This window comes from Diospyros lotus, chromosome 5 (genome assembly GCF_014633365.1).
Source record: "Diospyros lotus cultivar Yz01 chromosome 5, ASM1463336v1, whole genome shotgun sequence".
NCBI classification, from domain to species: Eukaryota; Viridiplantae; Streptophyta; class Magnoliopsida; order Ericales; family Ebenaceae; genus Diospyros; species Diospyros lotus.
In genome coordinates this window covers 4,424,008-4,436,311 of record NC_068342.1, presented here as the reverse complement: position 1 = coordinate 4,436,311, position 12,304 = coordinate 4,424,008, and the positions used below count along the sequence as shown (strand labels likewise).

Below are 12,304 nucleotides of genomic sequence, written 5' to 3'. Positions count from 1 at the left end.
ATTTATAACTTTTATTTATTTAAAAATTTTAATTTTGATATAAATATCAAATACATGTATTATTGTCAAAGTACAATAATAAACTTTTAGCATGAGAGATATGAGCGACTCTCTTGATAACGAGTAAGACTCACAACGGTAATTAAACTCCTTTTACTTTCAAACACCTTATACTCATTTGAAAATTGACTTAGATATTAAAGGACTTGCATAAGGAATATTCACCTGCACCCTCGATCGATTTATCTATTTATTTCTTATCAGGTTATTTGTCACCTAAGAATTCACTCATTATTAAGTCACTTACAAATGATAAAGGACCTATTAAAAAAGAAATCAATTAAGAGTACGATTGAGTGTCTCTCATAGGGATTCTTCGATATTTAAGTCAATATTCAAATAAATATGGAGTGTTTGAAAGTAAATAGAGTCTAAACGTAGTTGTGAGTCTCACTTGTCACCAAGAGAGTCGCTCGCATTTCCTATACTAAAAAATTATTGTTGTATTTTAATAACAATAATATATATTTGACAAGAATATTATTTAATCATTTTGGTCATCTCAAGCCATGTAAACAGATTTTCATAAAAGAATAAAAAAATTATTTTTTATTTGTATATGTACATTGTAAACTGGACTAAGTTACTATTATACCTTTTATTTTGGGAGGAGCAAATTTTAAATAAACATTCATCTATGTGATGTTAATTTGGAAGCTATAAATCTTGATGATTTTTTTTTAATTAAGACTTAAAAATTAGCAACATCACCAATATATATATATATATATTTTTTTTAAGTTATGTTATATCTTTAAGTCAGTTTGCTTTGAATTTGGTCATCAAGTGCAACAATAACTAATCTAAGAAATTTTGACAAATAATTTTTGTATTGAAACAAAAAGAAATTTGATATGAGTAAATGAATGAGAAATGGCAAATAACATTAATCGACGACACTTTACTCAAAAGCATGGTTAGGCATGATTATTGCTCCATATAATTAATCATCTAACGCGCCTTACTAATTTAACATAACTTCTCATCCACATGTTGTACCCATCATAATTACCAGATATCTTAATAGAATATTGGCATATAAAATGCTTGACAAAATATTTAAAATTAGACAGAGTAAATTATCACAAGTACAAATAAAAAGACATGGTGTGTAATAAGTATAGAAATAAAAGAAAAAATGCACGAGCATTGAAATACATGACATATTATGAATCGGATAAGAAAATGTTGTTACCATCAATATATCCCAATCGGGACGGATCAATTTGGTGTTTGAAAGCTAATGGCTCAATACATGGCCAAAATATGGTCTTTTCAATGTCGTAAAACACCAAATCGGCCTATCTCATTCATTGAATAAGCTCTCTCTAAATAGAAATCAACTAGGATAACAGGAGCTGTTGGGTTTTGTCTTCTACAGCAAAATGAGTTTTGTTTCTCCTTTCAAGATCCCATAGAAACAAAGACAATTATACCAATCAGGCAAAATTTTCACAAATCGCAACACTTATATAAACTGCCCAAGATTCCTAGCATTTTTTAGGATTCTACTCGGGCACGAACTTTGTACCTGAAAAGCTTCTCAATCTTCGGGAGTCATCATCTTCTTCTTCTTTTTCTTCTTTTTGTCCTTCTTGCTTGGAGTCTCAGTTTCTTCTTCCTCAGCTTCTGCATGCTTTCTCTTCTTCTTCTTCTTCTTCTTCTTCTCCTCTACATCAACGTTTTCACCTTCGTTCTGCAACTCAGACTCATCAGCTGCACGTTTCTTCTTTTTCTTCTTTTCCATTTTTCTCTTCTCCTTGCTCTCTGGCTCTGCAGCAACCCCCTCAGTGCCCTCCATTACAGCCTCCTCTTCCTCCTGCTTCTTCTTTTTTTTCTTCTTTTTCTTCTCTCCATCAGCAACTGGACCCTTGTCTCTGGTTTCCTCAGGCTGAGAAGGTTCTGCTTCATGAGGGACCATTTCTTCGTCTTTCACAGCTGCTCCTCCAGTCAGCCCGATTAGAGAATCAGCTGAAATATTGTAGACCTACATGAAACAGAGGAGTCCACATTACACAAACATTGGGGGGAAAACGTTGACAAAACAGAAAAGGAGAAATACAATTAAATGCAAACCTTTGCGGTGCTTATCATTGCCCCTGCCCCCTTCTTACGGTCCTTGTCATAGAATTCTATCTTAGGTTTGCCCTTGGCCGATCCAGCAGAACGACCCAATTCTCTGCCTTCCAGGTTCCTTAATCGTGCCTCAAGCTAGAAAACAACAGTTAAGAAAAGATTCAGATGAGGGTAACAAGCAAGAGACACACATGCTTGAATTACAACAAACTACCTTAGCTCGATTCTCCAATCCCATAGTGTTATCTTGGTTCTCTCCCAAAGCGTCACATCGAATAGCCAGTGCAGTTTTGGCAGCAAGTGACCGAGAAATTTTTCCTTTATGTTTCGGTGCTGCCTGACCAATTAAAGACGCATGGAATATAAGTCCATACTTGGGGGTTGCATGTTTTGTCTTCAGGGCTCTGAAGAGAGCCTTTTCCGCACCAAGAATCTGGACTGTACTTCCAGGCTGCTTGGCAAGATTCAACAAGCTGCCCCCACGGGCAATGAGGCGCGCACCAACAAGTTCTCCAACAAGTGCAGTAAGATTAGGGGCAATGGTATTCATCCGGCTCTTTAAATAATCATACAGCTGAGCTCTATACTCCGAAAGAGACAAAACTTGGTCGCACAGGTCTTTGATATTAATCAGATCAATCTCACTAACTTCAGTTCCCATGGAAATCACAGCTGCTTCTTTCAGTTCTGTTTCAACCTCTTCTGGTAGTATCTGTAAATATGCAAAAATAATAAATAATGAATAATAAAATCACTTCATACACGAGTTTGTCATGCCACACAAATTAAAGCAAGTCAAGACCCTCTATTGTCCACATTATTTCCAAGTAGCCAAAGTTACTTCATTCTTTTCTTTCTCCAAATATATGCATCAGTACTTATGTTGCATATAGGGTATGGCCAATGAGTATTGAGTGTGCCAAAGCATTGGAACACAACCCTGGAATGTAGAACCCAAGATATGTGTATGGGGTAGGGCATGTATCCTACACCTTTACATGTCACATCCAGGCAAACATGGATATACAAGGCAATGAGAAGACATGTAATAAAGGAATAGATTACACTATCACACCACCAAATTGACTAGCATTTGTTCATTTAAGCAAGCAACTTATAATCTTGGTAGAACCACCCGGGGTTATGGGATGCAAATGCTTGCTTCTGGTTCTTAAATTTTGACCCCATCAACAGACGGGCAACTAGGACTACTACCATGACAATGACATTGGAAACTGAAGACCTACCTCAGAGAAATCAAGCTTTGCAGCACTGGACCGGTTCCCCATCAGCTTAACTGCCTTGGCATAAAGGATGTTATCTTGTACAATCTTTGAAAGCTCTGGGAAATGCCAACCATACCATTCTCGAACCCTCATTGCATATGTGTTGAGCTCTTTATCAAGATCATCCAACAAGCCAATGGCCTGAATGATCATTGTATCCACCTAATAGAACCATAAAATACCCAGAGGACCACGGAACCAATTTCAATAAATAACATGGCATAATGACAACAACAATAATCCCAAGCCTTAATTCCACCAGGTGGAGTCAGCTAAATGAAACAACATTAAAATCAAAACTAATACAACTAGCCAAAAAGAAAAAAGAATAGAATAGTCCAATAAAGTTGAAAACCAGGTTAGGGATGTGCACAACTAAGGAAGCATACACAGAACAAATAATAGCAATGAACCCACCTTATCAGGACTAAATTTCAATTTGTATCTGGATAGGCTGTGAGATAAACCCAAACTCATTGGTGCCAAATCCTGAGCAGCCAGACCATAGATAAGTTCAGTCAACTGGCTTCTCACCCCTCTCATCAGTTCCATGATAGCATTGTCGTGAACACATTCAATTTGCTGCAAGAAACCAACCGATTCACTTCAGAAGGGGATAAAAGTAGAAGAAGAATTAGAGTGGATTTGCATCAAAGGAAAGAGCATCAACTCACCAATTTCTCCTTAATTGCATTTCCAAGTTTGGAATCAGCAACAGCCAATGTTTCACCATCACAATGAGCACGCAAAAACTTGCGCAGACCTCTGCTAGGCTTGCTATCAATCAATAAGGTCGCTGCTGACAAGGCCTCGGATGTGTTCTCAAACTTGGAGAAGGCTTTTAGCTTCACAACCTAAATGTTGATATTGAACCAAAGCAGTGGTCAGATAAATTATCAAGGACCAATTAAGGCAACTGCAACAAAAGAAGCCAGACCATGGTAGAAACATGGGGGAAAATCATGAAAGATTTATTCAAATGACATAATACATAGAGTAAAAAGAATAATCGCCTGTGGGGGAAAACGTGTGAAAGGATCAAGACCTTGCTCAGCCAAAGACAAAAGAACTACATACAAATCATCCAAAAAACCAAACAGGGACATAAAGAAAAGGGCATATCCTCCCTCAACCATGAAAAAGGGGGGAAAAAAATAGTTCCCTTTGAGACACCAAAAGAACGTTGAGAATTCTCAAAAACCCTACAACCACATTTCTTCCTTTAGAACTAGATCGCACTCAATGGTATTATCATTTTTTTTTTTTCAAAAACAATAACATTTCCAACTACAATAGGACTGCATCAAGGTTCTGCACTCAGTCCATACTTATTTGCTCTAGTAATTGATGAACTCACTAAAGATATTCAGACAGAGGTGTCATGGTGTATGCTATTTGCAGACGACATAGTGTTGGTGGATGAAACAAAAGGAGTGGACACTAAGGTTGAGTTGTGGAGAAACAATTTAGAATCTAAGGGATTTAAATTAAGTAGAAAGAAAACAGAATATATGGAATGTAAATTTAGTAAGAATACAAGAGTGGATGATGTTATAATAAAATTAGAAGACCAAATCTTACAAAGAAAAAACCATTTTCGATATTTGGGATTAGTGATTCAAAAAGATGGAGAAATTCACGAGAATGTCGCACATAGAATTAAGGCAGGTTGACTAAAATGGAGAAATGCATCGGGGGTGTTATGTGATGGTAAAATCCGATTAAAACTGAAAGGAAAATTCTATAGGACAGCTACAAGACCAGTCTTGCTGTATGACTCAGAATGTTGGGCAGTCAAATACCAGTATGAGCAAAATACGAGTGTAGCGGAGATGAGGATGTTAAGATGGATGTGCAGTCATACAAGAAAAGATAAAATTAGAAATGAAATTATTCGCAATAAGGTAGAGTAGTGCCAATCGAGGTGAAGATGAGAGAGACTAGACTAAGATGGTTTGGTCATGTGAGAAGGAGATCAAGAGACGCTCCTGTGAGCAGAGTTGATGAAATGGAACAATTAGTCAAAAAAAAAAGTAGAGGCAGACCCAAGAAGACTTTGGGAGAGACATTAAAGTTTGATATGAAGTGTATGGATAAAGGCTAGATATGTTATTATTGTTGTAATAACATTTCCAAAAATACTACAAAATACAAAATAACAACCAAACTACTACTTTTTATTCCGTGTCTTCATACCATGTTGAAAATGTTTGACGTGGCAATTCTTTTCTTTTTTTTGGTCTAAGAACTGCTAATTGAACCTGCAGTTTCTTGAATTGGTTCATTGACTATTAAAACGATTGGTTCAATTAGTGGTCATACTAAATAACCGCTTGTTGAAGAAATGGTTTTAATGCTTGCTAGTTCAACCAGCAGTTCTTCGTTAAATGAAAGATTGCACAAGAATGTTGGTTTGTGTCGATTCATTTGATTGACAAGACACAAAACCAAGTTTCAATTTGCTTTGTCATCTTTGCAAGTCCCAGTCAGGAGTAGAAAAATTTCATCTTTGTAGCTATTGTTTTATTCCATTTGCTTTTGCCATTATTTTATTCCATTTGAGGCCTGTCAGAGAAAAATAATTCTTCACACCAAAAGATTATTTCATTTCATTCAAAGACCCAATCAAAGGATTTCCATGGGATTCTACTTTGTTTTCCATATGGGCCAGGAAGAGGTACTGGTCTGATTATTATAAATAAAGACACAATGCTTAGCCATTTCAAAAGTATCTTGAAAACCTGTAATTCTACAATTATTCATGTTTCTAACATGAGAGCACTGGATACATGGAAGGAAACCAGAAAAGAAAGCAGTAGTGGCCTAATAAATTTACAACCTAGAAGAGGCTTAGGCTTAGATGGAGTCATAACCGAACAAAGCAGCTAGACTGCTACTTGACTATTTGTTTCTTTCCATATCGTTAACCTCGCAGTCTGATGCAATGCATACTTTCAGGCACTAGTAATTGGGCAGGCATACAATTATATATTATCTCCACTGTTAAGTTGGCTAAAGAATGCTTTAATCAAATGAACTATTTACTCCTTCCTTATATCACTTTCTATTTTCATATTCTACTCCTGGCATATCTAACAGAATCTTCCACCAACTAAACCATTGAGTGCCTTGGTTAAATTAAATACTGAAGTTCCTGAGAACAAAATCACAACCAAAACAGTAAGTACAATTCCGTATAGGCATTTACACATGCGTTTAACAAAAACATAAATGAGACCAAACCTGTCTGGCAGATTCGGCCGAAGAAAACTGTGTCCACAAGTCCTGAAAAAAAAAAAAGAAAGGACCGATAGTGTAATTGAATAAGACACAAACCTTAAATCAGAGAAACAACAAGCTGACAAAGCCCAAACCTCTTTATCAGCACGTATATAAAAACATTAAGATAGCAATATCGCGGCTGAATAGAAGGAAGCACAAGAAATTTACCTCGACTTTGGAGAGTTTCCCTTCGTCCAATACTTTGAAAAGGGCAAACCCCGCTGGGGTTTCGAATAACACAAGCATCTTGAAATCAACAAAACACACCTGAAACAAACTTGTATACTGAATCACCCAGTAGAGCACAAAATCATTACTTAATCACTCCCCTACCCCGTCATAACACTGATCATACGATACAAAGTCCACATCAAACACTCCGGGGTTAAAATCAACAGACAGAAATCGCGTGTCTCTTTGGACCTAACCAGTGTGTCTAAATATAGATATACATGAATATATACATGGAGGAGAGAAAGAGATTACGGTTTGGGAGATGAGAACATTCTTTAAAGTAAAAGTAGGCTACAAAGAAGATTCAGTGAAAAAACCCTAAAAATTGCTTACCTCGTTCTTCGCTGAGGGAGACGCCGAGAGAAGAGGGAGAAAGGAGGGGTTCTAGGGTTTAAGAAACGAGAGGGTTGGATTGTATCCTGAGCTGGCACTGGTGCGTTTCGGCGGCTATTATTTAAATTATGGGAAAATACACTACCCGCCCCCAGGCTTTATAATTGCAAGATTCATCTCTCTATTTTGAAAAATTATATTGAATGCCCCTATTGTTAACTTATTTTTTAATTATACAAGTAAATCCATACTTTTATTTTGGGGAGCAAAAGTTCAATTTATTTAAATTAATTAAATTGAATTGATCAAACTTATCAGTTTAGTTTTTTTTTTTTTTTGCATAAATTCAATTTGGTTAATTTTTCTTAAATGTTTAAATTTTTTATTTGAATAACATAACCAACCGAAATTTAAAATGATATTATTTTTATGTTTATAAAATGACGTCATTTTCTTAGATTTTATGTGTTTTTTATTGATTATTTTTATTTTTTTTTCATTTCTTCGATTTAATCAATTCGGTTTAGTTTATATGGTTTCTATTTAATTTTTTCGATTATAAGTTAGCTTAGGTTTCAAGTTTATCGGTCAGTTTAATTTATTTTACTTTCTAATTCGATTTAATCAATTAATGAATTTCGATTGATTCAATTATACACCTCTAATTTTACTTTATTGTCTTCTTTTAACCCCTAACTAAACAATATAAATATAAATTTATATTTATATAATATATATATACGATAAGTTTGTATATACTAATTATATATTATATAATTTAAAAGTACAAAAAATATAATTTAACAAATTTATTTATTATCCACAGGGTAACAATATTAGAAAGGAAAGAATTTTGAGTTAAGATTTAAGTGAATTTATATTTAAGGTCACAATGGCCAATATTTGGGTTACATTTTATTTTTCACATGTGTTCAAAGTTGGTGTGCACAAACTAGACTAGTCGAACAAAGTCTTGTGCCATCTGTTATAAAAATATATATATTTATTAAAAATATAAATATAAACACTTGAATGAAAATAAATGTATTTTAAAATATATATATACACATAAATATTTTAATATGTATAAATTAAATATTTATAAGTGTATGAAAATAATAAAAAAATATCTTTTTACAAGCACTTGTCAAGTTACGGAATTCACCTGAATAAGTTTCTCCATTAGATATGAGATATAATCTCATTTTATTAAAAATAAAAAAATTATTATAATGATAGAATTCATCTGAAGAATATTATTATCGTGACATAATTAAAAAGTTATATAGTAATGAGATATAAGAGATAAAAAGTAGATTGCTAGAGGAGAAGATGAGAGAACAAGTTATGGAAGAGAATGTTTAAGTTAAAAGGGATTTTGAGTATTTTAAAAAATATATTAATGCAAATTGTTATGAGTTTTTAACCTTAATAGAGTACTAGACGTAATTTTCGAAACCTTGGAATGATATGTTGAATTAGGTTATAATATTTTATTAAACTAATTTACCCTTAAATTATTCAGTTATAATATTTTGATATTATTTTTAATATTTTATTAATAATAAATTATAATATAATATATTTAATAATTGAAATTAGAAATATAATATTTTTTTAATTACTTTTCTTTTATTGAATAATTACTTGTTTTTATTTGAATACAATGACAGCTGGGGTGTTCATGGTGCGGTTTGGGCGGTTTAGGGTATTTTCAACACGCCAAACCATACATGCAATTTGGTATTAAACCAAACCGCACGGTTTGGTTTGGTTCACGAAAACTTTGCGGTGTGGTCTGGTGTGATTATCACAGTCTAATGCAATATTAATCAAAAGCAAGCAACAACTACATATCTAAACCAAATCTATAGAATAGTCCTAAAGCTTGAAACTTAGAACCCAATAGAGCACAAAAAAAGATAACTTACAGTGGTAATAAGTGAGAACGAACGCAAGAGAGAGGCAGGGATGTTGGGCAGCCCGCACAATAGCACCGAGCGAGATGCAACGAGTCAGCAACCATCAGCTACAGCGTTGTGGATGGCGACAGTAAGGGGCGGTGGAGCTCGCAGCGATATGAGGCAGTTGCAGCGATGGAAGAGAGGCTATGGGAGCAAAGAGCGAAAGAGAGATAATGTGAGAAAAAGAGAAGTGAGAAATGGAGGTATCAGTTGTGCCGAGCACAGAGAGTGCGAAAGAGAATGATGGGAGTAGAGAGAGAGAGAATGTGTGAGAGAGAGAGATGGGGCGTCAGTGCGCCACTTATGCTGCAGGAGAGAGAAAAGGGTTGAATCTGTCAATTCAAAATGGCTTATAATTAATGCAAAGGACAAGTCTTCATGGCATTGGCAGTGGCACTTGCGCAACTTTAATTAATGCAAAGGAGATGAATGGCATTGGCATCCGCCCAGGTAACTTTAATTAATGCTAAGGACGATTTTTTATTAATTTAATAATAATTTATATAATTATAATTTTTATTATACACAAAATTTTGAAAAATTTGGGCAGTTCGATTTGAAACCGAACCGCCAAGGGCCCAAACCGTGTAAACCGCGATTTGGGCATACGGCAAACCGTTTTCGACTGCTCTAATGAAAAAACCGATTGGTTCGGTGCGGTCCGGTTCAGTCTGGCCGGTTTCCGGAGTGTGCCGATTTTTTTGCACACCCCTAATGACAACTTTAAACTTTAATTTTACGGTTGTTTTTGTTTGTTTGTTTTTTTTTTTAGAAGGGAAATTGTATTTTATGCTAAAATTTGCATTTAAAAAAAACAAAAATACTAAAAAGTATTTCATATTTTATTTCCATTTGACAAAAATAACCATCCCTTCATCAATCAAAATTTTGCATGACCAACAAACTAGTCACACCCCTTGTTAGCAATTCGTCGAATTATTTGCATACAATACACGAATTATTTTATCTTTTTATCAAAAGTATTATATTCACGCATCTTTCAAATATTCAAATTAATATGCAAAATATTCCACTAAAAAGTATAAAATAAGTATTAGTCAAATTTTTAAAAAATTCGTGAAAGTGTAGCAACTAACAATCTGCAGTAAGAGGCGAGACAACTACAAGAAAAAGAGAATGCAACGACGGTCAATGAGGCGGTGAAAAGGTCATTGGCGAGAGACAAGGCAGCGATTGCTAAAGTAGTTGGACTAAAGAAAAAGAGTAACAAGCAAGCACAACAGGAAAATAGGAGAGAGAAGAAGAGTTGTTGGAGTCAGTACACTTATCATCTATTTTACTGTAAAGATTGTTAGAACTTAGAAATCAGACAAAGGAAGTAACACCGGAGAAGAAGAGTAAAGGCAAGTACGATAAAGGAATGGGAGAAAGAGTAGAGAGAGGAAAATCATTTTTTTGAAAAATGTGAGGGTTTCTTGAATAGACAGAAGGCTTTTTATGGATAAATATATTAATTATTATATATATAATATATATTAATTAATTATAAAATAATATATTTATAAAATATATTTTATATGTAAATTAAAATATATATTTGACACATTATATATAATACTAGGAAATGCCCGTGCCTAAAGGCACGACATAAATAATATTAAGACTAAATTTTGAATAAAAATAAAAATTAAAATTATTGTATAACGTTGTATAATAAAAAATAAAAAAGTTGAATTAAAAAAAATGCTCTATAATCTAAACAAATTAAATTAAAAGTTAGTGTTATTGTTGTCAATCAAATTATAATTTTTACTGTTACAAATAAAAAACTAAAATTAAAATGCACACCAATTAATACTACTATTACCAATCAAATTATAATTACATAAGAAAAATAAACATTATATTAAAATGTATAATTGGTGTGAGCGACTACAGGGGCGATGGCACACGTGTACAAAAAATTAATAATTTTAAAATATCAAATATCAAATGTACAAAAAATACACTAAATTAAATACACATAATTAACACATACACTAAATGAAATACACTAAATCAAATGTACATAATGAATAATCAAATACACATAATTAATACATACACTAAATGAAATACACTAAATTAATAAACAAAACTAAATTAAATTAACACTAAATTAATTTACACTAAACTAAATTAAATTAACACTAAATGAATTTACACTAAACTAAATTAACACACACACACACACACACTTGTATATCTATATAATACACTAAATTAATACACTAACATTTTAAAATATCAAATGTACACAAAACATGAAACACTATAAAAAATACACAAAATAATAGAATAGAAATAATGAAATGTACATAAATTAACACACATATTTGTTTACATAAACTAAACTAAATTAAATTAATACTAAATTAATTTACACTAAACTAACACTAAATTAAATTAAATTAACACTAAATGAATTTACACTAAACTAAATTAACACACATAATCAAATATACATTAACACACACACACACACACACGTGTAATACACTAAATTAAAACATAAAACAGTAAACTAAACTAAATAAACTAAATAAAACAGTAAATCTATATAATACACTAAATTAATAATTTTAAAATATTAAATGTACACAAAACATAAAACAGTAAATTAACACACACACACACACGTGTATATCTATATAATACACTAAATTAAACATAAAACACTATAAAAAATACACAAAATAATAGGATAGAAATAATGAAATGTACATAAATTAACACACATATTTGTTTACATAAACTAAACTAAATTAAATTAACACTAAATTAATTTACACTAAACTAACACTAAATTAAATTAAATTAACACTAAATGAATTTACACTAAACTAAATTAACACACATAATCAAATATACATTAACACACACACACACACACACACACACACACACACACACACACGTGTAATACACTAAATTAAAACATAAAACAGTAAATCTATATACAGAAAATAATCAAATACACACATAAATTAAACTAAATTAAATTAACACTAAACTAAATGAAGACCTGGAAGTGAACACCAAATACAGAAAGAGAGGACCAGATATATA

The 12,304-nt window shown here is 32.7% G+C and overlaps 1 protein-coding gene across 1 annotated transcript; it reads right to left on the bottom strand.

Annotated features, from left to right (window-relative positions):
- Positions 1-1,209: 1,209 nt before the first annotated feature.
- Positions 1,210-7,397, bottom strand: LOC127801822 (probable nucleolar protein 5-1). The gene is made up of 9 exons (XM_052337258.1): positions 7,272-7,397; positions 6,873-6,971; positions 6,666-6,707; positions 4,097-4,276; positions 3,840-4,004; positions 3,384-3,584; positions 2,351-2,848; positions 2,137-2,271; positions 1,210-2,047 (listed from the first exon to the last, which is right to left on the bottom strand). The coding sequence occupies exons 2-9, from the start codon at positions 6,948-6,950 to the stop codon at positions 1,604-1,606; spliced, it is 1,743 nt and encodes a 580-aa protein (XP_052193218.1). The 5' UTR covers positions 6,951-6,971; positions 7,272-7,397; the 3' UTR covers positions 1,210-1,603.
- Positions 7,398-12,304: the final 4,907 nt, after the last annotated feature.

Coding starts and splice junctions, on each gene's coding strand:
- LOC127801822 (XM_052337258.1), bottom strand. CDS start 6,950: ATGCTTGTGTTATTCGAAACCCCAGCGGGGTTTGCCCTTTTCAAAGTA. Junction 6,708..6,872: donor GGAAACTCTCCAAAGTCGAG/GTAAATTTCTTG, acceptor TTTTTTTTTCAG/GACTTGTGGACACAGTTTTC. Junction 2,272..2,350: donor GATTGGAGAATCGAGCTAAG/GTAGTTTGTTGT, acceptor GTTGTTTTCTAG/CTTGAGGCACGATTAAGGAA.